Raw genomic sequence first — 24710 nt, 5'->3', positions numbered from 1 at the left:
TGAGATGGTTTAATAGCCTGGTGGTGCCATCCAGAGTGGACTTGTGACCTCCCCTTTGGTCCCCAGGTGCAGCACAGCCTGGACGGGCTGAACGCGCGGCTCAGCCGCAGCGTCTGGCCAGCTGGAGCTGGGGAGCGGGATTCCTGGCTGCTGTCACCACGTGGGCTCGAGGCTGGGGGCCGACTTGACAAGCAGGGGCAGTGCCTTCCCCAGCAGGCGATGGTCCTTCGCCACGGCTCCCTGGCGCTGGGTGCTTGGAGTCAGCACTTATCCGGAGGGGAGCGTGCCCCGCCCGAGCCACCCAGCCTGCGCCCCGCAGCACCACCAGCTCAGGCTGCTGCGTTTGTGAGATCAGGACCAGCCCTCCCTCAGGTTCAAAACCCTCCTCTCCCACCTGGAGCCAGGCGGCCCCCAAGGGAGACTATGTGCTGCCAGCTCTGTGCTGGGCCAGAGGCCAAACGAAGGGCCTGGCCCCCAGGGCTGGGCGTGAGCCCTGGTGTAATGCCACCCCCGGAAGGGGCTGCATTTCAGAGGGAGATCAGGAAAATGCCTGCGTCCCTTTGGGTTGGGACGTGTGAGGGGAACAGCAGTTACCGTTTCAGCCCTCGTGCACTTGGTGGCTGCACATGAGGAGCCTCTCAAAGGACCCCCACGTTCGTCCCAGGGGCCTGTGTTCCACAGACACCGGGGGTCCCCTCCCTTCTCTTGGGGAGAATGGTTCCCATCGAAAATGCTGGAGTCCCGGACCCAGGGTGGGCAACCCGCGGCAGTGCCAGCACCCAGCAGGCCCGGCTTGTCGGGCTGTCAGCGTGTCCCACATTTGTACTTGTGACCTGATCCTTTCCCCCAGGATCTTCCCCCGGCCGAAGCCGATCAGGGCCGGCCTGCCCCATGGCGGGACAAAGACGCTAGTCCTGGATTCTCCCTTGGCTCAGCGCCTGGGCTGTGTCCCTGCAGGAACGAGGCGCGTTGTCCCCAGGGCTGCAGCTGCTCTGCGGGAGTTTTGCTCAGGTGGAATTTCCCGGCAGCTCTGATCCACTCCAGGATTTGGCTGCTGTTCGGATCCGTGATAAACACCCTCCCCCCTCCCCCTCCTCGGGGCTTGCTGGGGGGGATGTGACTTACTCCAGCGCAGGACATGCCCTGAGCAGACTGGGAGTCCCAGGATCTGTCCCCGAGTGTCCCTGGAACCAGTGATCAGAGCAGGGACCTGGAGTCACAGCTCCCCAGAGCCGCTCCAGTCAGAAGGGGGTTGAGACTAAAGCTAGGGCAGCGCCTTCCTCTGGGGCTGCCAGCGCACAGACATCCCCTGGGCAGGGGGAGCCTGGCACGGAGCCCCCCACTGGCATATCAGAAATACTAGCGCCAGCCCCGGGCCAGGAGCGGGGCCAGTGGGAGCGGCTGGCTTCTATCCCAGCTGTGGGAGAGGAGCAGGGATCGAATGGGTTAACGTGGGGGATGGGGCTGGGACCCAGGACTCCTGGGTTCTCTCTCCGGCTCTGGGAGGGGAGAGAGGGCTGGTGGGTTAGAGCGGGGGGGGGGGGGCTGGGAGCCAGGACTCCTGGGTTCTCTCCCTGGCTCTGGGAGGGGAGCAGGGGCTGGTGGGTTAGAGCTGGGGGGGGGGGGGGGGAGCCAGGACTCCTGGGTTCTCTCCCTGGCTCTGGGAGGGGAGCAGGGGCTGGTAGGTTAGAGCTGGGGGGGCGGGGAGCCAGGACTCCTGGGTTCTCTCTCCGGCTCTGGGAGGGAAGCAGGGGCTGGTGGGTTAGAACTGGGGGGGCTGGGAGCCAGGACTCTGGGGTTCTCTCCCTGGCTCTGGGAGGGGAGTGCGGTCTAGTGGTTAGAGCAGGAGCGGGATCCAGGACTCCTGGGTTCTCTGCCGGGCTCGAGCCTGCCTCTCCCCTGGGAGCCCCAGGGATGCTGCGTGGCTCCGGGTTACCGTGGGGAACTGGCCCGCATTTGTCCCACGTTTCCCCACCCAGGGGAGGCGCCGGGAGCTCGGCCAATCGGTCCGGCGCGGAGGCCCCCGGCCGCTCCTCCGGGGATGCGCTGGCGGCAGGGGCCGGCCGCGCCGCTCCCCCCGCCCCGCGGTGCCGCAGCCTGCGAGCGGGCAGAGTCCAGCCCGGCTTTTCGCTGCCTCTGCGCCGAGCCGCGGCCGGGCTGAGCGCGGCTCCGGGCCGGGGCCGGGGCGATGGCGTGTCTGGAGCGCCGCTGTCGCGACGCCGCCACCTTCGACTTCTGGACCGACTACCTGGGGCTGTGCGCCCTGGTGGGCCCGGCCCGGCCGCCCGCCGCGCCCGCCGCCCCCGCGCTGCCGGCTGCGCCCTGCCCCTGCGCCCTGCGCGACGGCGGCTGCTCCGCGCCCGGCCCCGCCGCCGCCCTGCGCGACCTGGAGCAGCGCTTCGCCCTGCTGCGCCCCTTCCAGCCCGCCGGCGGCGGGGCGCTGCGCCCGGGCCGCGGCCGGGCCTCGGAAGGCGGCTGCGCGGCCGGCCCGGGCCCCTTCGAGCTGCTGGGCGCGGAGCGCAAGGGGCGCAGGGGGCCCCCAGGCGGCGGCCGGGCCAAGCCCGAGCCCAAGATCTGCGTCTTCTGCCGGAACAACGGGGCGCCCCAGGAGGTGTTCGGCTCGCACGTGCTCAAGAGCTTGGACGGCCGGGTGCTGTGCCCGATCCTGCGCGCCTACACCTGCCCGCTGTGCAGCGCCCGCGGCGACAACGCGCACACCATCAAGTACTGCCCGCTCTCCCGCCAGCCGCCGCCGCAGCGCGTCCTCAAGGGCCGGGCCGCGGGCCGCCGCCTCCCCCTCTTCTAGCGCCGGAGCCAGGGAAACGCCGCACCCCGCGCACCCCGGATTGCACACGCACCTGCGTGGCACGCTCGGCCGGACACACGCACCCGCATCACACTCGCACCTGCATCGCACGCTCAGCCGGACACACGCACCCCGGATCGCACGCTCAGTCTGACACACACACCCACATCACACACGCACCTGCGTCGCACGCTCAGCCTGACACACACACCCGCATCACACACGCACCTGCATCGCAAGCTTGGCCGGACACACGCACCCGGCTCGCACACGCACCTGCATTGCACGCTCGGCCAGACACACACACCTGCATCACACACGCACCTGTACCACACGCTCAGCCTGACACCCGCACCCGTATCCACATTGCACACACACCTGCATCGCACGCTCAGCCTGACACATGCACCTGCATCGCACATGCACCTGCATTGCACGCTCAGCCTGACACACGCACCTGCATCGCACGCTCAGCCTGACACATGCACCTGCATCGCACCTGCACCTGCATCTCACACTCAGCCTGACACATGCACCTGCATCGCATCTGCACCTGCATTGCACACGCACCTGCATTGAACGCTCAACTTGACAAACACACCAGCATTGCATGCGCACCTGCATTGCACATGCACCCGCAACACACGCACATGCATCACACGCTCAGCCTGACACACGCACCCCTATCACACACATACCTGCATTGCATGCTCAGCCTGACACATGCACCCCTGATTGCACGCACACCAATATTGCACACTCAGCCTGACACACACTCACTCAGTTTTCACGTTCGGCCTGACACAAGCACCTGCATCACACATGCATCTGCATCGCAAACTCAGCCTGACACATGCACCAACATCACATCCACATCACACTCACACACTGGATTGCACACTAATGCTGACACACACCCCACATTGCACACTTAGCCCAACACACATCCTGCATCACACACCCACATCGCACTCAGCCCAACACCACTCAGACAAGGCACACACCCTGCATCCCACACATAGCCTGACACCCCGCCCCGCATTCCACACTCAGCCTAACACACCACATTGCACACACCCCATCACACACTCAGCCCAATCCACACACACTGCGGCTAGGGTGACCAGACAGCAAGTGTGAAAAATCAGGCCAGGTTGGGGGGGTAACAGGCGCATCTATAAGACAAAGCCCCGAATATTGAGATTGGTCCTATAAAACCGGGACATCTGGTCACCCTGACTGCATCCCACACTCAGCCCAACACTGCTCCACATGGCCCAGTCCTCCCGACACACCCACACTGCATCACACTCAGCCCGACATACCCAGAGCATCGCACACACAGCCTCCTCCATGGCCCACACGTTCCCCAGCGCCCCACGCACCCTGGGCAGCCCTCTCTTTGCCAGCTGGTGGGAGAGGCACAGGGAGGGGACGGAGGTGCTGTCCCCCGCCCGGGGTTGCTCTGAGCTGCGTGTAACGAACTGGACCAGGAGCCAGGGAAGGAGCTGGCCTGCGGTGGGGGCCTTTCTGCAACGGCAGCAGAAGAAGGGAGCAGAGGCCGTCACTGGATGCCTTAGTGACCTGCAGAACAGTGCTGCAGACAAACTGGACCAACACAAAAAGCAACCCGCCCCCCGCTTCTCTCCCCCCCCCCCCCCGGGCTGGGCCGCAGCGTGTCTCCTCCCCTCCCGGGCTGGGGGGCTGGGGGCTGCAATGTCTTCCCATGCCCCCTCCCCCAGCCAGGGGCCTGGAGCCTCCCTGCCTTGCTGGTTTCTTTCCAGCTGCCTCCGTTGACACTGTGAGTTTTCCCCTTTATGAAAATTCTTGTGTCTGTCTCCTCAATTGAATTGCAGAGAGACAAGATTCCCCCCATTCCTGACAGTGCAGGGGCTCTGGGTGGGCAGACTGGGGTGAAATCTGATGTTGACATCCCCTAGACCCCCTCACCTCCAGCAAAGAGATTGTCTTAAACATTTGGGGGGAAAACAGAAATGCAACAGTTGCATGAAAAGACTCTTTGTGGGGGTGTCTGACTAGCGTAGGTCTTTGCATTGTACAGAACTGTCTGTGTCGGTCCGTCTGGTGTGTGCGGGAGTGTGTGATGTCATTTGTAGCTCTGCGGGGGTGTGTGGACATGCACACCTTATCCAAATACGATGCAAAAATGTCTTTTTCGTATTGAATGTATTAGATCCAAGAGGTGATTATTGTCTGACCAGGACTGCACACATCACATGGTTTTGTTTACCAAAGTGAATCCATTTTTAAAAAAAAAAGATTTAAAAAAATATGAGATTTAAGGAAAATGTATTAGATTTGCTGTGTTGTATATAAAGTGTTTATTGTAAATATAGTATTTTAACTTGTCCGGGTGATCAGTGAGGGCATTCTACCTCAAGCGAAAGAGTGGGAGTTTCGTTTGTTTCTCTGATAATTTCTGAGTTTTACTGGCTATTGAAGGTAAATAACTAAAGTTTATAAACGTTTCCTGCTGTTTGTAAGAGGATTTAATAGTATTTAATAATTTTAATAGCTATTTTTCAATCTTTGTATAACATAAATGTATTTTTTTTTGCATTACATATTTTTGGGATATTATTTCAATGGAGCTTTTAAAAAACCAACCAACCCCAGATTGCGAAGTGGCTCACTTTGTGTGTGTGAGTCTGGAGGGCCGTGACTGCCAGCCAGGGGTCCATGTCTGTGACGTCCCGGCCTGTAGGGCTCGGGGCAAGTGGCTGGGACGTGTTGTCTGTCACTGAAGTTTTTATTAAAGAATAATACTGATGCTGACGATCCTGTTGAGATTTTTATTTCTATTTTGTCACTTGCTGGATGCTGCAGTGCAGATGTTACCCAGAAGGAATCACTCAAGTAATAAACAGTTTGACCAATTATTGTCAAGGCCGTTGGTGTGTCTGGTCTTTTGGTGCTGATTGCAGGCGAGGAGCGAGGCTTGGAAGACGACCTGATGGAGCTAGATTTGGGCCTCCCGCAGAGCAGGAGCGGCCCTGGCTTGTTCTGCTGCCAGTGGATCCCAGCAACCCCCCCAGCCTTTTGGGGACCTGCCAGGAGGTCTCTTGGCAGCTGGGGTGCTCGGAGCCCTCAGTCTAGGCAGAGCCCCTGGAGGAAACACAGTCTGGCCGGAGTCTAGCATCTCGATGGGTTCAAACTCCGCTGGGAAAATCCAATGTGCTGGTGTCACTGAGGGCTGGCCTGTGCCCACGTCACTCGTCCACGGGACAGCTCAGGCTGCGCTGGCCGGCCGTGTTCTGTCACGGGGGGATTTTGTTTTCGAGGTTCCCCCATAACTTAGTACCCGGCACAGGACTGGCTGCCTCAGGGCCCTGCTACCGAGCTGCAGCTGGAGCCTTTCCCTGTAGGCGCCTGTGTGAATCCTGCCCCGTTCAGCAGAGATTATGGGATGTCGGTGGCCCCTGTGTTTGGGGGTCTTGGCTCCTACATCACACACTGACCCCCGTGCTCTGCACTGACCGGACAGAGCCAGCAGAGAGGCCAGGCGCTGCTGGGCCACGGAGACTGAACGCACCCCTGGGCCCCGCCCCCGGCAGGGCTTGTCCACCTGTTGCCCTGGAGAGACGGGGGCACCCTCATCAGGGCTTCCCGTCTGATGCCTTCACTAGCACTGGGAGCCTGCCCCCCAGCCGCCCCCGCCCTATGCAGGGGTCCCGTCAGGAGCCTGTACCGCTGCAGGTCTTGGAGCTAGAGGGGGTCCCTTTGCAGCACCAGGGGAGGGCGGTCTACGCCCCGTGTTTCCTCAGACACCGGAAAAGAGGGGGACTGAGGCCCATCCTGACCAGAAAGTTCAACACCTTTATCAGAGAGAGAAAATTCCAGCTGGGCTCCCCTAGCCTGTCCCTAGCCCCCAGCAGCGGGTAGTGCAGGATGCCTGTTCCCCCGGGACAGTCCACTCGGGCCCCAGGAACCCCTCAGATGTGTAGTCGGAGACCCCACTCCAGCAGGGCCTTCCCTCAGCCCCCCAAAGCGCACGGCCGTGGTCACAGGCTGCTTGTTGCGCCCATTTCTGTAGGGCTGGCTGGTTCCGGCTGATCCGGGCGGCAGACGGCGTTGCCAGTTCCAGGCTCTGTCTGCTCAGCCGGGGCAGAAGACAAACGGAGATGCTGATTCTGGGCCCTGCACAGAGAATCCCGGTCACTACCCCCAATGAGCCCACGCCAGGAAGGGTGCTATCCCACTGCCTCTGTGCCCCGCTCTGCCGGCTCGCCCTGGGATGACAGGGAGGGCTGATCTCAGCCTGCTAGGACACGGCGTCCTGCTCAGCACGGTTGGTGGTGGTGTGTGTCTGGCCGGGGGAACCTTTCTCTCCTCTGCCACCCCCAAAGTAAGTGCTGGCTGGCCACGTAGCATGGGGCACTCGTCTGGGCAGGAGCCCGACCCCTTGGAACAGAGGGGCTGCAACTCCTGAGAACACGGCCTCAGCCGGTGGGCATGCCCTTGACTCTGCTCGCAGCATTGCGGGGAGGGGGGGCTCAACTCTGGCACCCCCTGCTAGGCCCTCCCTGGAACTGCAATGGCTTTTCTCCCCGTGTCTTCTCCCGACCCCCCCTCAGGGCCTGCTGGTGCCGGACCCTCCGGCCAAGTCACATAAAGCCAAACTCCTTCAGGGGAACAAGTCCAAAGACCGATTCAAACCAGGCTGCAAATGACCAGCCCTTGTGCCCCGCTCCGGCCTCACTAGTGTTTCCTCCTGGATCCTGCCTGTTAAACCCTAGCCCAGGGCTTCTCCTGTGTCACAGGGACCTGTCCCCTCAGCCGGCTTCCCCGCCTAGCTCTGCCTCCGGCGACAGTCCTGGGGGTCTCTGGAACCGAACCCCTCACCGCGGGAAACAGGGTTTGCCGCAGAAACTGCCTCTGAGGAGCCTGGACCAGCCCGGTCTGGACTAGAGGGTATCCAGGGCTGCACACCCTGTCAACAGGGCTGTCCGTCTGAGAGGTGGCCAGTGACTGTCACGTTTGCGAGGACTTTCTTCACCAGCTTACCTGATCGAGCCCACCGATCCGGGTATCTTTCACCTGAATCCACTTCCCTTGTTCCTGGTTCCAGGGATTGCTAACACCAGCGGAACTCCTGGTTCCTGCTTCCAACGCAGGGACGATCCTGTCCCCGCTAACCACTGGGTGCACAGTCGCAGGTCCAGGTCCCTACGAAGCCAAGCAACAGAGAGACTGTCTCTTAACACCCGCAGCGGATCCCACGCGAGATACAGGACAGTTCTGGGGTACCTTGGTTTTGTTTGGTTTGTTGGAAGTGTAAATTGCAAAGGGTTGTATTGGGAACCGGGCTTCAGGCCCTGTGACTAACTGGGACTTTTCTTACTGTGGTCTTTGAATGCTGAGTGGGGAGTGTGGCTGGGACGGTCTGCAGTGGGGGATGGGAGACTGGCCTTGAGGGAAGATACCTGAGCAGGTAACTGGAGAACCCAGGAAGGGGTTGGAGGTGAGATGACACCTCTCCCCGGGAAACTGGACAAAGGCTGGGGGAGGAGCTGGAGGGAGTTGGAGTTTCAGGAGCTGGCTGGTGTAATGGAGGGGAGCCCAGGTGGGGCTCTGACCCCTCAACGGGGCTGTGGTGCCCCTGGGACCCCAAGATGGACCTAACTGGGGGGGGTCCTGTTGTCTGTACCTGCAAGACCTGTCTTGGACTGTGTTCCTGTCGTCTAAATAAACCTGCTTTACTGGCTGTCTGAGATTTCATGGTGAATCGCAGGAAGCCGGGGGTGCAGGGCCTTGTGTCCCCCCACACTCCGTGACAGGCCCATCTTTGGGCAAGCACATTGTTGGTTTATGGTTTTAATCTGTTTTATTCCCCCACCCTAACATTGGTAGTAACCCTTTTCATACATTTCCTGTTTGTTTTCAAAGAATTTCCCTCTCTAGTCTTCTGTTCCCTGCCTGGTGGGCGGTGGGAAGAGTTTAGGTGATTAGATACTGCTATTGCCACTCAAAGAACCTGGTGTGATGGAGCAGGGAGCAGGGCAGATTTGACCTGGGAATGTTGCAGGGGGATTGCAGTGGGGATGTGGGACTTCCCTTGAAGGAAGCTACCTGAGCTGTAACCTGAGCCAGGAACGGGGGTGGGGAGAATTAACACCTTCTGCCCGGGAGAGTGAACAAAGGAGAGGAGTTTCGGTTGGGGCTGGGTGGTGCAACGCAGGGAACCCCAAGCTGGGGTCTAAGCTCCCTGAACCTCCCAGAGGGACCTAATTGAGGGGGTCTGGTCGTACCTACACGCTCTGCTTGAGACTGTGTTCCTGTCCTTAAATAAACCTTCTGCTTTACTGGCTGGCTGAGAGTCGCAGTGAATCTCGGGAAGAGGGGTGCAGGGCCCTAACTCCCCCACACTCCGCAACAACTGGTGGCAGCGGTGGGATCTACTGCACCCCGTGGACGGCGCTTCCTGCAGTAAGTGACTGGGGAGCAGTAAAACGAAGGGGGATTGACGAGGACCAGGCGTGCTGAAGAGTGGGAGAGAGACGGTTATTACCCCTGGGAGTGTGTGACCAGCGAGAAGGACTTTTGCAGTAACAGGGTCCCCCGGGGGGATCGCAGCGAGTGGTCCCAGGGGCAGAGGAGTCTGCAGCTCGACCCTGGCAGAGAGGCGGTGACCTCGAGAAGGGCTGGCACACTAGGGGTCCCCCTGGGAACTGTGGGGAGCTGTGAGCGCACAGGCCGGTGAGTGGCCAGCAGGAAGATGTATGCCAAGCGGCTTAAGAGCGACCTGGTGGAGCTGTGCAAGCAGAGGCGGCTGCGCATTGGGAGGCTCACCAAAGAACAGCTCATTGCCCAGCTGGAGGCGGAAGATCGCGCGAATGAACCGATCCCTGTGTCTCAGGGAAGCAGCCTGGCAGATGCAGCGCAGGCACCAGTGTCTGTCCCAGCTGGGAGTGGTCAGCCGGCTGCTGAGGGCTTCCCAAGACCCCTCCTTCCTATGCCTAGGGGAAGGGTGGGGAGGAGCCCAGCAAATACCGAAGGCGCCGTGGCCCCCCCGGCCAGCAGGGGACCCTCCCGGCGAAGCTCGCCGGCCAGCAGAGGATCCTCCCGGCGACGTTCGGCATCCGTGGAGCGGAATTGGCTGGAATGGGAGAAAGAGCTAAAACTGAGAGAGCTGGAGGATCGTGAACAACAGAGACAGCATGAACGGGAGGAGAAAGAGAGACAGAGACAGGAGAATGAGAGACAGCGTCAGCATGAAGAGAGACAGAGACAGGAGAATGAGAGACAGCGTCAGCATGACCTGGAACTGGCGAGATTGAAGGGCAGCGAACCCCCGGCTGCGGTGAGTGAGGGGGGACCCAGGACTGCACGGAGCTTTGATAAGTGCATCATGGCCCCATACAAGGAGGGGGAGGACATGGATGACTTCCTGGAGGCCTTTGAGACGGCCTGCGAGCTGCACCGGGTTGATCCCGCGGACAGACTCCGGGTCCTTACCCCCTTACTGGACCCCAAAGCCGTGGCATTGTACCGCCAACTGGGAGAGGCAGAGAAAGGGGACTACGAACTATTCAAAAAGGCCCTGCTACGTGAGTTTGGGCTGACTCCTGAGATGTACCGGGAAAGGTTCCGGAGTCAAGATAAAACCCCTGAGATCTCATATCTGCAACTAGCCGCCCGCATGGAAAGATACGCCAGCAAGTGGGCTGGTGGGGCCCAGACGAAGGAGGACCTGATTAAACTGCTGGTACTGGAGCAACTGTATGAGCGGTGCCCATCCGACCTGAGGCTGTGGTTGGTGGACAGAAAGCCAGAGAACCCGCGACACGCCGGGCAGCTGGCTGATGAGTTTGTAAAGAGCCGGTCAGGGGGTGGCAGGGAGGAGCCCCAAAGGAACAGGCCCGCCGCGATGCAGAGAGAGAGTCACCCTGGGACCTCCCAAAGGGGGAATATGGGGAATCCCCTCCCACGGGGAATGCCCAGCATCAGGGACAACCGACCGGCTCGAGGGGACCCACGGGACCTGAGCTGCTATTACTGCGGCCGAAGAGGCCACGTTCGGGCCCAGTGCCCCAAGCTCAAGGACAGACTGAGCAGACCGAACCCGCACCGGGTTAACTTGGTAGAGGCCCAGACGGACGAGGGGCAGGCTTCCCACGCAAGAGGGGCTGGCAGCTTATCAACTGCTCAAGAGAGAGAAGGGCCCCCGGCCAGCTTCTCTGGGGGGCCAGATGCTCCGGATTCAAAGTTCTCCGTTTACAGGGTTGGCGCGGGGCTGTCCCTGCGGAGCGAGTGCCTTGTTCCCCTGGAGGTGGATGGGAAGAAAGTTTATGGATACTGGGACACGGGCGCAGAGGTGACATTGGCCCGGCCCGAGGTGGTGGCCCCAGATCGGGTGGTGCCCAACACCTTCCTGACCCTGACCGGGGTGGGCGGGACCCCATTCAAGGTTCCCGTAGCGAGGGTACACCTGAAATGGGGGGCCAAGGAGGGCCCCAAGGACGTGGGAGTGCACCACCATTTGCCCACTGAGGTGTTGATGGGGGGGGACCTAGAGGACTGGCCAAGCAGCCCCCAGACCGCCTTAGTCGTGACCCGTAGCCAGAGCCGGCGAGGGGCACTACGCCCTGACCTTGGGAAGGATGTCCCACCGGAGGCACCGAACCCTTCCCGGGTGGGGAGGGAACACCCAAGGACAGGCCGCGGGGTGGCTGGGGCTTCCGACCCAGCCGACGAGAGGGAGCAGGTCCCCATCCCTTCCCCAGCCGCCGAGTTCCAGGCCGAGTTGCAGAAGGACCCCTCCCTGCGGAAGCTAAGGGGCCTGGCTGACCTCAGTGTGGTACAGACCATGAGGAGAGGATGCAAGGAGAGGTTCCTGTGGGAGAAGGGGTTCCTGTACCGAGAGTGGGCTCCCCCGGGGGAAGTGGAGTCGTGGGGGATCAGGAGGCAGCTGGTGGTTCCCCAGAAGTTTTGCCACAAGCTACTGTACCTGGCCCATGACATCCCTCTCGCAGGGCACCAGGGGATCCGGCGCACCAGGCAGAGGCTGCTACAGAACTTCTACTGGCCCGGGGTCTTCACCAACGTCCGGCAGTACTGCCGATCCTGTGACCCCTGCCAGAGGGTGGGGAAGGCCCGGGACAAGGGGAAGGCAGCATTGAGACCTTTGCCCATCATAGAGGAGCCTTTCCAGAAGGTGGCCATGGACATAGTGGGACCTCTCAGCAAGACGACCCGGTCTGGGAAGAAATACATCCTGGTGGTGGTAGATTTCGCCACCCGCTACCCCGAGGCAGTGCCCTTATCGTCCATTGAAGCAGACACTGTGGCGGATGCGCTGCTGACCATTTTCAGCCGAGTGGGGTTCCCCAAGGAAGTCTTGACGGACCAAGGGTCCAACTTCATGTCGGCCCTACTCCGGTGCTTGTGGGAGAGATGTGGGGTCCGGCACAACTGGGCCTCAGCATATCACCCCCAATCCAACGGGCTGGTGGAGAGGTTCAATGGGACGCTAAAAATGATGCTGAAAACAGTTATGAATCAGCACCCGCAGGACTGGGACAAGTACTTACCTCACCTGCTGTTTGCATACAGGGAGGTACCCCAGGAGTCTACCGGGTTTTCGCCTTTCGAACTGCTATATGGAAGGCGGGTAAGGGGGCCCCTGGACCTGATGAGAGACGAATGGGAGGGGAAGGCCACTCCTGACGGAGAGTCGGTGGTGGAGTATGTCCTGACCTTCCGGGAACGACTTGCCGAGCTCATGGGCCTGGCCAGGGAGAATTTGGCCAGAGCCCAGAGGAAGCAGAAGGTCTGGTATGACCGCACAGCACGGGCCCGCGCCTTCGCCACTGGGGATCAGGTGATGGTCCTCATCCCCGTGAGGAAAAACAAACTCCAGGCCGCCTGGGAAGGGCCCTTCAAGGTTGTCAAGCAACTAAACGAGGTAAACTATGTGGTGGAGCTGTCGAACCAGGCACACCACCACCGGGTGTACCATGTGAATATGATGAAGCCATATTATGACAGGGGAAATATGGTGTTGGCCGTGTGTGGACAGTGGGAGGGGCAGGGAGATGACCCTTTAGTAGATCTATTCCCTGGGACAAGAGTTGGCTTCCCCCTGGAAGCAATTCCCCTCTCTGATCGGCTAACCCCTGCCCAGCGAGCTGAGATCGGAGGGGTGCTGCATCTGTACCAGCAGCTGTTTTCCAACCAGCCTGGACGCACTAATCTGACTGTCCACCGGGTGCAGACAGGATCGCACCCGCCTATAAAATGCTCCCCCTTCCGAGCCACAGGGAAAACTGCTCAGGACCTGGAAAGAGAGGTCAATGACATGCTGGCTTTGGGGGTGATCCAGCCGTCTTCCAGCCCTTGGGCCTCGCCGGTGGTGCTGGTCCCCAAAAAGGACGGGTCGATCCGGTTCTGTGTGGACTATCGGAAGCTCAATGCCATCACTGTAGCCGATGCCTACCCCATGCCCAGGCCGGACGAGCTCCTAGACAAGCTGGGAGGTGCTCGGTACCTTACCACCATGGATCTTACAAAGGGCTATTGGCAAGTGCCGCTGGATGCAGATGCCAGGCTGAAATCGGCCTTTGTCACCCCTCTGGGGCTCTATGAGTTCCTGACCCTGCCCTTCGGCCTCAAGGGAGCGCCGGCCACCTTCCAGCGCCTGGTGGATCAGCTACTGAGGGGGATGGAGAGTTTTGCCGTGGCGTATATCGATGACATCTGTGTCTTTAGCCAGACCTGGGAGGACCACATATCCCAGGTTAGACAAGTGCTGGACCGACTCCAGAAGGCTGGGCTGACCGTAAAACCGGAGAAGTGCAAGGTGGGGATGGCTGAGGTATCCTATCTAGGCCACCGGGTGGGAAGCGGCTGCCTAAAGCCGGAACCAGCCAAAGTGGAGGTGATCAGAGACTGGCCCGCTCCTCAAACCAAAAAGCAGGTCCAAGCCTTTATTGGGATGGCAGGATACTATCGGAGGTTCATGCCCTACTTTAGCGCCATAGCCGCCCCCATCACTGAGCTGTGCAAGAAGGGGAAGCCAGACAAAGTGGTTTGGACCGAGGAGTGCCAGGAGGCTCTCCGGGCGCTGAAGGAGGCTCTGGTCAGTGGCCCAGTTCTGGCAAACCCAGACTTTGACAAGCCCTTTATGGTGTTCACCGACGCCTCAGACACAGGACTGGGGGCGGTGTTAATGCAGGAGGATGAAAAGGGGGAGAGACACCCCATCGTGTACCTGAGCAAGAAGTTGCTACCCCGGGAGCAGAACTACGCGGCCATCGAGAAGGAATGCCTGGCCATGGTGTGGGCCCTCAAGAAACTAGAGCCATATCTCTTTGGGCGTCACTTCACCGTGCACACCGACCACTCTCCCCTGACCTGGCTGCACCAGATGAAAGGAGCCAACGCCAAGCTCCTGAGATGGAGCCTGCTCCTGCAGGATTATGACATGGACGTGGTCCATGTGAAGGGACGTGACAACCTGATAGCGGACGCATTGTCCCGGAGAGGGAGCCCTGAACTTCCCCAGGTCACTGGTCAGAGTGACCCCGCTCAGTTCAGTCTCGAAGGGGGGAGAGATGTGACGGAGCAGGGAGCAGGGCAGATTTGACCTGGGAATGTTGCAGGGGGGTTGCAGTGGGGATGTGGGACTTCCCTTGAAGGAAGCTACCTGAGCTGTAACCTGAGCCAGGAACAGGGGTGGGGAGAATTAACACCTTCTGCCCGGGAGAGTGAACAAAGGAGAGGAGCAGCGGGAGGAGTTTGGAGTTTAGTTTCGGTTGGGGCTGGGTGGTGCAACGCAGGGAACCCCAAGCTGGGGTCTAAGCTCCCTGAACCTCCCAGAGGGACCTAATTGAGGGGGTCTGGTCGTACCTACACGCTCTGCTTGAGACTGTGTTCCTGTCCTTAAATAAACCTTCTGCTTTACTGGCTGGTTGAGAGTCGCAGTGAATCTCGGGAAGAGGGGTGCAGGGCCCTAACTCCCCCACACTCCGCAACACCTGGCCCTTTACCTGAGATCATGTAACATTCCCGAGACCAACAAGGAGGCTGGTGGCACCTTAAAGACTAACAGATTTATTTGGGCATAAGCTTTCGTGGGTAAAAACCTCACTTCTTCGGATGCAGTGAGGTTTTTTACCCACGAAAGCTTATACCCAAATAAATCTGTTAGTCTTTAAGGTGCCACCAGACTCCTTGTTGTTTTTGTAGATACAGACTAACACAGCTACCCCCCGATACTTGATTCCCGAGACCTGCCCTTGAGGAGCCAAGCGGCGAGCAACGGGAGGAGCTGGACCCCTCGACATCTCAGGTAGCAGCCGCTGGCGCCAGGCATTTTGTGCCACCCTCGGGGCTGACGGGAGGCCAAAGGGCTGCGCTGTGAATTGAAAATGGCGCCCGCCCACTAGGAAACACAGGGAACGTCGGTGACCTTGGAATATGGAAATAAGCGTCCGGCGGGTCGAGGGCGGCGAACCAGGCAGGGGATGGTGGAGGCCAGGGAGATACTTTCTGAGAGGCTTGTTGAGGCGACGCAGGTGCAGGATGGGCCTGAGGCCCCTTTGGCTTTCGGGATTAGGAAGTAGCGGGAACAGAGCCCTTTTCCCTTCATGTCCCAGCGGGGCTCTCGGCTACTGAGCACTGCAGGGCTGCCTTGGGGCACTGGGGAACGTGGGGCAGGGAAGATGGGGAGCTACCTGTTTCAAGGGGAAGGTGAGGGCCCTGGGGCAGCTTGGGGGAGCTGGGGAAGCTGAGGGGTGTGACCGCCTGGTGGGGGAGGGGCAGGGGTGAAATTTACCGGTACGCCGGAGTGCTGAGGGGGGGCGTGGCCTCAACCGGAAGAGGCGGGGCCTTTCAAGATTTAAAGGCCCTGGGGCTCCGGCTGTGGCTGGGAGCCCCAGGGCCTTTAAATCACCCTGGAGCTCCCAGCAGCAGAGGTGGTTGGGAGCCCCGGGGCAAATTAAAGGGCCCGGGGCTCTGACCGCCGTGGAGCTCCGGGCCCTTTAAATCACCGCGGGAGCCCGGTTGCCGGTGGGGATTTAAATGACCCGGGGATCCCCGCAGCGGCTGGAGCACCGGGCCCTTTAAATCCCCGCCGTGGAAGCCGGTCCAGTCTGGCACGGCATACTGGCTCTTGTCGGCGGAGTACCGGCCCGGCCCGGCTTACTTTCCCCTCTGGGGAGGGGTCAGGGGTGGGAACCAGGGCTAAAGAGGTGTCATGAGGGGCACTGAGAAAGGACATTTGGGCTGGATCTCAGGTGAGTCCCGCCCCGCTCCGCAGGCCCTGCGATCCCTTCCCGGACCCCCACGGCTCGAGGATGAGTCTCTGGTGCCATCCAGTGGCCGCTGCATTAACCATGCTGCAGGCCATGAGGAGGCCACTCCGGAGACCCCCAGCGGGAAGGGAGAGCAGGGGTGTGTGGGGGCTGTGAGTGACCACCCCGCCCAGCCCTGGAGCGCTGAGAGCGCTCTGGGCATCAGCCTGACCCGCCTGGGCCTGACCCCTCAACTGGGCTTCTGCTGCCCGCACCCTGGCTTGTGGGGCTGCAGACCCCCAAAGGCAGAGGCTAGGGACCCCGGGAATGTTGGGCCTCCGCCAGCCCCCCGGCGTGATTCCCCTCCAGCGCGTCTGTATGAAAGGGCATCCGCCATGCGGTGGGACCTCGCCCCTACAGTATGTGTGAGCGCAGTGTTCCTGCAGGCTCCTGCCCTGCTACCGGACCGATGCCGTGACTGTGCTGTGCCCCGGGGACCCTTAACTCTGCCCCCTCGGGGCCCAGCTAGCCCGTGCACCACAGTACTCAGGCAGCGGGGTGTCACCAGGCTCTCCGTGGCCACCCTGCCCTCACCCACACCCAGGCAGCGCTCCCAGTTGCCCAGGCCTGGCCCTGGCCTCAGCAGAGGGTGGGCCGGGCGGCAGGGAGCCCCAGCCCTGCCCCAGGGGAGCTAGCGGCTTCCGAGCGTGGCAGAGGCTGGCAGGGAGACACCCGATGCCAAGGGCCGAGGTGACGGTCGTCTGGAGAGGATGGGAACCGTTTACCAGCTGCGCTGCAGAATCGAAACAGCCCAGGAGTCATAGAATCAAAATCATAGAATCTCAGGGTTGGAAGGGACCTCAGGAGGTATCTAGTCCAACCCCCTGCTCAAAGCAGGACCAACCCCCAACTAAATCATCCCAGCCAGGGCTTTGTCAAGCCGGACCTTAAAAACCTCCAAGGAAGGAGATTCCACCACCTCCCTAGGTAACACATTCCAGTGCTTCACCACCCTCCTAGTGAAATAGTTTTTGTAATATCCAACCTAAACCTCCCCCACTGCAACTTGAGACCATTGCTCATTGTTCTGTCATCTGCCACCACTGAGAACAGTCTAGATCCATCCTCTTTGGAACCCTCTTTCAGGTAGTTGAAAGCAGCTATCAAATCCCCCCTCACTCTTCTCTTCTGGAGACTAAACAATCCCAGTTCCCTCAGCCTCTCCTCATAAGTCATGTGCTCCAGCCCCCTAATCATTTTTGTTGCCCTCCGCTGGACTCTTTCCAATTTTTCCACATCCTTCTTGTAGTGTGGGGCCCAAAACTGGACACAGTATTCCAGATGAGGCCTCACCAATGTCGAATAGAGGGGAACAATCACGTCCCTTGATCTGCTGGCAATGCCCCTACTTATACAGCCCAGAATGCCGTTAGCCTTCTTGGCAACAAGGGCACACTGTTGACTCATATCCAGCTTCTTGTCCACTGTGACCCCTAGGTCCTTTTCTGCAGAATTGCTACCTAGCCATTTGGTCCCTAGTCTGTAGCAGTGCAAGGGATTCTTCCGTCCTAAATGCAGGACTCTGCACTTGTCCTTGTTGAACCTCATCAGGTTTCTTTTGGCCGAATCCTCTAATTTGTCTAGGTTTCTCTGTATCCTGTCCCTACCCTCCAGCGTATCTACCACTCCTCCCAGTTTAGTGTCATCTGCAAACTTGCTGAAAGTGCAGTCCACACCATCCTCCAGATCATTAATGAAGATATTGAACAAAACCGGCCCCAGGACCGACTCTTGGGGCACTCCGCTTGAAACCGGCTGCCAACTAGACATGGAGCCATTGATCACTACCCGTTGAGCCCGACGATCTAGCCAGCTTTCTATCCACCTTACAGTCCATTCATCCAGCCCATACTTCTTTAACTTGGCGGCAAGAATACTGTGGGAGACCGTATCAAAAGCTTTGCTAAAGTCAAGGAATAACACATCCACTGCTTTCCCCTCATCCACAGAGCCAGTTATCTTGCCATAGAAGGCAATTAGGTTAGTCAGGCATGACTTCCCCTTGGTGAATCCATGCTGACTGTTCCTGATCACTTTCCTCTCCTCTAAGTACTTCAGAATTGATTCCTTGAGGACCTGCTCCATGATTTTTCCAGGGACTGAGGTGAGGCTGACTGGCCTGTAGTTCCCCGGATCCTCCTTCTTCACTTTTTTAAAGATGGGCACTACATTAGCCTTTTTCCAGTCATCCGGGACCTCCCCGATCACCATGAGTTTTCAAAAATAATGGCTAAATGGCTCTGCAATCTCATCCGCCAACTCCTTTAGCACTCTCGGATGCAGCGCATCCGGCCCCATGGACTTGTGCACGTCCAGTTTTTCTAAATAGTCCTGAACTACTTCTTTCTCCACAGAGGGCTGGTCACCTTCTCCCCATGCTGTACTGCCCAGTGCAGCAATCTGGGAGCTGACCTTGTTCGTGAAGACAGAGGCAAAAAAATCATTGAGTACATTAGCTTTTTCCACATCCTCGGTCACTAGGTTGCCTCCCTCATTCAGTAAGGGGCCCACACTTTCCTTGACTTTCTTCTTGTTGCTAACATACCTGGAGAAATCCTTCTTGTTACTCTTAACATCTCTTGCTAGCTGCAACTCCAAGTGTGATTTGGCCTTCCTGATTTCACTCCTGCATGCCTGAGCAATATTTATATACTCCTCCCTGGTCATTTGTCCAATCTTCCACTTCTTGTAAGCTTCTTTTTTGCGTTTAAGGTCAGCAAGGATTTCACTGTTAAGCCAAGCTGGTCGCCTGCCATATTTACTGTTCTTTCTACACATTGGGATGTTTTTTTCCTGCAACTGCAATAAGGATTCTTTAAAATACAGCCAGCTCTCCTGGACCCCTTTGCCCTTCATGTTATTCTCCCAGGGGATCCTGCCCATCTGTTCCTTGAGGGAGTCAAAGTCTGCTTTTCTGAAGTCCAGGGTCCGTATTCTGCTGCTCTCCTTTCTTCCTTGTGTCAGGATCCTGAACTCGACCATCTCATGGTCACTGCCTCCCAGGTTCCCATCCACTTTTGCTTCCCCTACTATTTCTTCCCTTTTTGTGAGCAGCAGGTCAAGAAAAGCTCTGCCCCTAGTTGGTTCCTCCAGCACTTGCACCAGGAAATTGTCCCCTACACTTTCCAAAAACTTCCTGGATTGTCTGTGCACTGCTGTATTGCTCTCCCAGCAGATATCAGGGTGATTAAAGTCTCCCATGAGAACCAGGGCCTGCGATCTAGCAACTTCTGCTAGTTGCCAGAAGAAAGCTTCGTCCACCTCATCCCCCTGGTCTGGTGGTCTATAGCAGACTCCCACCACGATATCATCCTTGATGCTCACACTTCTAAACTTAATCCATAGACTCTCAGGTTTTTCTGCAGTTTCATACCGGAGCTCTGAGCAGTCATACTCCTCTCTTACATACAACGCAACTCCCCCACCTTTTCTGCCCTGCCTGTCCTTCCTGAACAGTTTATATCCATCCATGACAATACTCCAGTCATGTGAGTTATCCCACCAAGTCTCTGTTATTCCAATCACATCATAGTTCCCTGACTGTGCCAGGACTTCCAGTTCTCCCTGCTTGTTTCCCAGGCTTCTTGCATTTGTGTATAGGCACTTAAGATAACTCATCCATTGTCCCTCTTTCTCAGTATGAGACAAGAGTCCTCCCCTCTTGCGCTCTCCTGCTTGTGCTTCCTCCCAGGATCCCATTTCCCCACTTACCTCAGGGCTTTGGTCTCCTTCCCCTGGTGAACCTAGTTTAAAGCCCTCCTCACTAGGTTAGCCAGCCTGCTGGTGAAGATGCTCTTCCCTCTCTTTGTTAGGTGGAGCCCGTCTCTGCCTAGCACTCCTCCTCCTTGGAACACCATCCCATGGTCAAAGAATCCAAAGCCTTCTCTCCGACACCACCTGTGTAGCCATTCGTTGACTTCCACGATTCGACGGTCTCTACCCAGGCCTTTTCCCTGCACAGGGAGGATGGACGAGTCAGATACATTCGGGGCAAAGGGCCTGCTCACGGCAGGCCTGGCTGCTGGGGGACTGTGAAGCAGCTACTGCAGTCCCGCCAGACACAATAACCCGAAGGAATGCTTTGTGTCTACCCCAGACACAGGTCACCCTCCTCCACCCATCCCTCCATCCCGCACAGAGCGTTCACCCCAGTGGTTTCCCCAGGAATTGAAATTATGGGGGGTGTTCAAATTTACAGGGGGGGTGTCAGGGCCGATGAGATATATAAAAGAGATATGAATAAAGTAAATGTTTTGTTAGGATAATGCAAATTTAAATAAGGATAATGCAAGTTACACCAAAACACATAACAGGTCTAGATTTCTAAAAACATATAATTTTTTTAAAAGAAATTAATTTAATTTAAATTGACTTTTGAAAAATAAGCCCTCATGGGATAAGAGGGAAGACCTCTCATGGATCAGTAACTGGTTAAAAGATGGGAAACAAAGGGTAGGAATAAATTATCAGTTTTCAGAATGGAGAGAGATAAATAGCGGTATCCCTGAGACCAGTACTGTTCAACATATTCATAATGATCTGGAAAAAGGGGTAAACAGTGAGGTGGCAAAATTAGCAGATGATACAAAACTACTCAAGATAGTTAAGTCCCAGGCAGAGTGCAAAGAGCTACAAAAGGAATCTCACAAAACTGGGTGACTGGACAACAAAATGGCAGATGAAATTCAATGTTGATAAATGCAAAGTAATGCACATCGGAAAACAATCTCAACTATCCATACAAAATGAAGGAGTCTGAATTAGCTGTTAACACTCAAGAAAGATCGTGGAGTCAGTGTGGAGAGTTCTCTGAAAACATCCACTCAATGTGCAGCAGTAGTCAAAAAAGTGAACAGAATGTTGGGAATCATTAAGAAAGGGACAGATAATAAGACAGAAAATATCATATTGCCTCTCTATAAATCCCTGGTACGTGCACACCTTGAATACTGTGTGCAGATCTGGTCTCCCCATCCCAAAAAAGATATATTGGAATTGGAAAAGGTACAGAGATGGGCAACTAAAATGATTAGGGGTATGAAACAGGAGGAGAAATTAAAATGACTGGGAATCTTCAGCTTAGAAAAGAGGAGACTAAGGGGGGATATGATCGAGGTCTATAAAATCTTGACTGGTGTGGAGAAAGTGAATAAGGAAATGTTATTTAATCCTTCACATAACACAAGATCTAGCAGTCACCCAATGAAATTAATAGGCAGCAGGTTTTAAAAAAACAAAAGGAAGTACGTCTTATAGATTCATAGATTCTAGGACTGGAAGGGACCTCGAGAGGTCATCGAGTCACACAACATAAAGTTAACCCATGGAACTCTTTGCCAGGGGATGCTGTGAAGACCAAAACTATAACAGGATTAAAAAAAGAACTAGATAAATTCCTGGAGAATAGGTCCATCAGTGACTATTAGCCAGGATGGGGAGGGATACAACCCCATGCTCTGAGTGTCCCTAGCCTGTTTGCCAGAAGCTGGGAATGGCCAACAGGGGATGGATCACTTGATGATTCCCTGTTCTGTTCATTCCCTCTGGGGCACCTGGCCTTGACCACTGTCGGTAGACAGGACACTGGGCTATATGGACCTTTGGTCTGACCCAGTATGACCATTCTTATGTAAAAATTAATTATAATAATAAAAATGTTTAGTACAGAAACTCCCCAACATAATGACCTCTCAAGATAGCAACGAGGTGAGATAACAACCTTGGCAAATAATGCATTTTAAAAATCTTGGCCTACTAGGAAACATATTTACATAAGTTTCTATACCCAGTCACAAATCTAGCATTCTGGAGCAAAGTCACTAAAATATAGTCCAACAAACACATGTTTATTTAACGTGCCCCTCACTTTTCCCTCCACCGCACCCCACTCACCGGTGTTGTCCTTGGTCAGTGGAGACTCGGAGTTCAGAGGTGCTTTCCCGTGAGTTCACCTCCCAGGTGGGGGGCAAGAAGGCACCTTGTTCATTCCTCAGCTGCTCACTGTTCGCTCTGGCCATTGTTCGTTGTGCCACCGTTCACTCCATCGCTCTGTTGCCAATGGCCCTGCGCCATCACCTTCTGCTGCCACCTGCCACTGTGACCTCTGCGAGTTGGTCTCTTGAGGTTCCACCAGCTCTCAGTGATTTCAGCTGAGCTCTCAGGGGGGGAACCTCACCGCTAGTGCAGTCTGGGCCGTCTCTGCCACAGAAACACTGTCCCACAGCAGGACTAAGCACTTAGACCGGATTATCAGAGATTTCAGCTGCAGTGGTCACTTAACAAAACAAAAGACGATCTGTGGAGTCTAATCAGCTCTGTCTTTAAACAGTGGAGAGGGGCAGGTCCCCAGCCTCTCTCTTGATGCCGTCTATCAGCACAGGCTAAGTACAGTTCTACTGCCCTTTACTCGTACTATAAGAACAACAACATTTCATTTCCCCCCCGCCCCATCTGCATTCAAGTGATTTGTACCCCAACCCCAGCCAAAATCTATCACTTGAGCAACACAGCTCTGTTTGCTGGATAGCTAGATAGATTAGGTGTGAATGTAAATACAATCTGGTCCGGAAGCCTTTCCCCCAGCCCCAGCTCATCACTAGTGGTCAGGGAGCGCTCATTTAGACTTCGCTTACAAATCATCATTTGAAATTATTAGGGCTTGTCTATACTTACCGCGCTGGTTCGGCGGCAGGCAATCGAACTTCTGGGTTCGATTTATCGCGTCTAGTCTGGACGCGATAAATCGAACTCAGAAGTGCTCCCCGTCGACTCCGGTAATCCTGCTCGCCGCGAGGAGTACGCGGAGTCGACGGGGGAGCCTGCCTGCCGCGTCTGGACGGCGGTAAGTTCGAACTAAGGTATGTCGACTTCAGCTACGTTATTCACGTAGCTGAAGTTGCGTACCTTAGTTCGATTTGGGGGTTTAATGTAGACCAAGCCTTAGATTGGCCAACAGCACCGGAATGAATGCACTGACATTGTCATAGAAACAACAGCCGTATAAGGAACTAGTCTGTGTTCATACTTTTCACATCTATGATACTTTTTCAGATACACGTATTTTATCATACACTCTGTATGCTTTTAAAGTGTGTATTAATGTTTCAACTTCAATTCAAATTTCCAAACAGTCACTAAATTGTCAGGTTTCAGAGTAGCAGCCGTGTTAGTCTGTATCCGCAAAAAGAACAGTACTTGTGGCACCTTAGAGACTAACAAATTTATTAGAGCATAAGCTTTCGTGGGCTACAGCCCACTTCTTCGGATGCATATAGAATGGAACATATATTGAGGAGATATATATACATACAGAGAACATGAAAAGGTGGGAGTTGCCCAACCAACTCTAAGAGGCTAGTTAATTAAGATCAGCTATTGTCAGCAGGAGAAAAAAAACGTTTGTAATGATAATCAGGATGGCCCATTTCAGACAGTTGACAGGAGGTGTGAGGATACTTAACATGGGGAAATAGATTCAATGTGTGTAATGGCTCAGCCATTCCCAGTCTCTATTCAAGCCTAAATTGACTGTATCTAGTTTGCATATTAATTCAAGTTCAGCAGTTTCTCGTTGGAGTCTGTTTTTGAAGCTTTTCTGTTGCAAAATTGCCACCTTTAAGTCTGTTACTGATTGGCCAGAGAGGTTGAAGTGTTCTCCTTGGTTTTTGAATGTTATGATTCCTGATGTCAGATTTGTGTCCATTTATTCTTTTGCATAGAGACTGTCCGGTTTGGCCAATGTACATGGCAGAGGGGCATTGCTGGCACATGATGGCGTATAGCACATTGGTAGATGTGCAGGTGAACGAGCCCCTGATGGCGTGGCTGATGTGGTTAGATCCTATGATGGTGTCACTTGAATAGATATGTGGACAGAGCTGGCATCGCGCTTTGTTACAAGGATCTTCCTGTCAAAGGTAGGGGCCCGGGCAGAGACAGATGCATCATGGAGGTGAATGCCTGGCTGCGAAGATGGTGTCGCCAGGAGGGCTTTGGCTTCCTAGACCACGGGATGCTATTCGAGGAAGGACTGCTAGGCAGAGATGGCGTTCACCTTTCGAGGAGAGGAAAGACCCTATTCGGACACAGACTGGCTAACCTAGTGAGGAGGGCTTTAAACTAGGTTCGACGGGGACAGGTGAGCAAAGCCCACAGGTAAGTGGGGAACATGGAGACCGGGGAGATGGGTCGGAAACAAGAGGGAGTGTGGGCTATATTGGCAGAGAGAAAGGAGAGTCAGGACAAAACTGGGAGGAAAGATCAAACCAGTATCTTAGATGCCTATATACAAATGCGAGAAGTATGGGGAATAAGCAGGAAGAACTGGAAGTGCTAATAAATAAATACAACTATGACATTGTTGGCATCACTGAAACTTGGTGGGATAATACACATGATTGGAATGTTGGTGTGGATGGGTACAGCTTGCCCAGGAAGGATAGACAGGGGAAAAAGGGAGGAGGTGTTGCCTTATATATTAAAAATGTACACACTTGGACTGAGGTAGAGATGGACATAGGAGTCGGAAGTGTTGAGAGTCTCTGGGTTAGGCTTAAAGGGGCAAAAAACAAGGGAGATGTCATGCTAGGAGT

At 56.2% G+C, this 24710-nt stretch overlaps 1 protein-coding gene across 1 annotated transcript; it reads left to right on the top strand.

Annotated features, from left to right (window-relative positions):
• The first annotated feature begins 2188 nt into the window (after nucleotides 1-2188).
• LOC128837934 (nanos homolog 1-like) lies at nucleotides 2189-5713 on the top strand. Its single transcript, XM_054029633.1, has one exon. It carries the CDS (start codon nucleotides 2189-2191, stop codon nucleotides 2804-2806), a length of 618 nt encoding a protein of 205 aa, XP_053885608.1. The 3' UTR covers nucleotides 2807-5713.
• The last annotated feature ends 18997 nt before the right edge of the window (nucleotides 5714-24710 follow it).

Source organism: Malaclemys terrapin, chromosome 5 (assembly GCF_027887155.1).
Source record: "Malaclemys terrapin pileata isolate rMalTer1 chromosome 5, rMalTer1.hap1, whole genome shotgun sequence".
NCBI lineage: Eukaryota > Metazoa > Chordata > Testudines > Emydidae > Malaclemys > Malaclemys terrapin.
The sequence above is the reverse complement of the archived record's forward strand: the minus strand, read 5'-3'. Positions and strand labels throughout refer to the sequence as shown.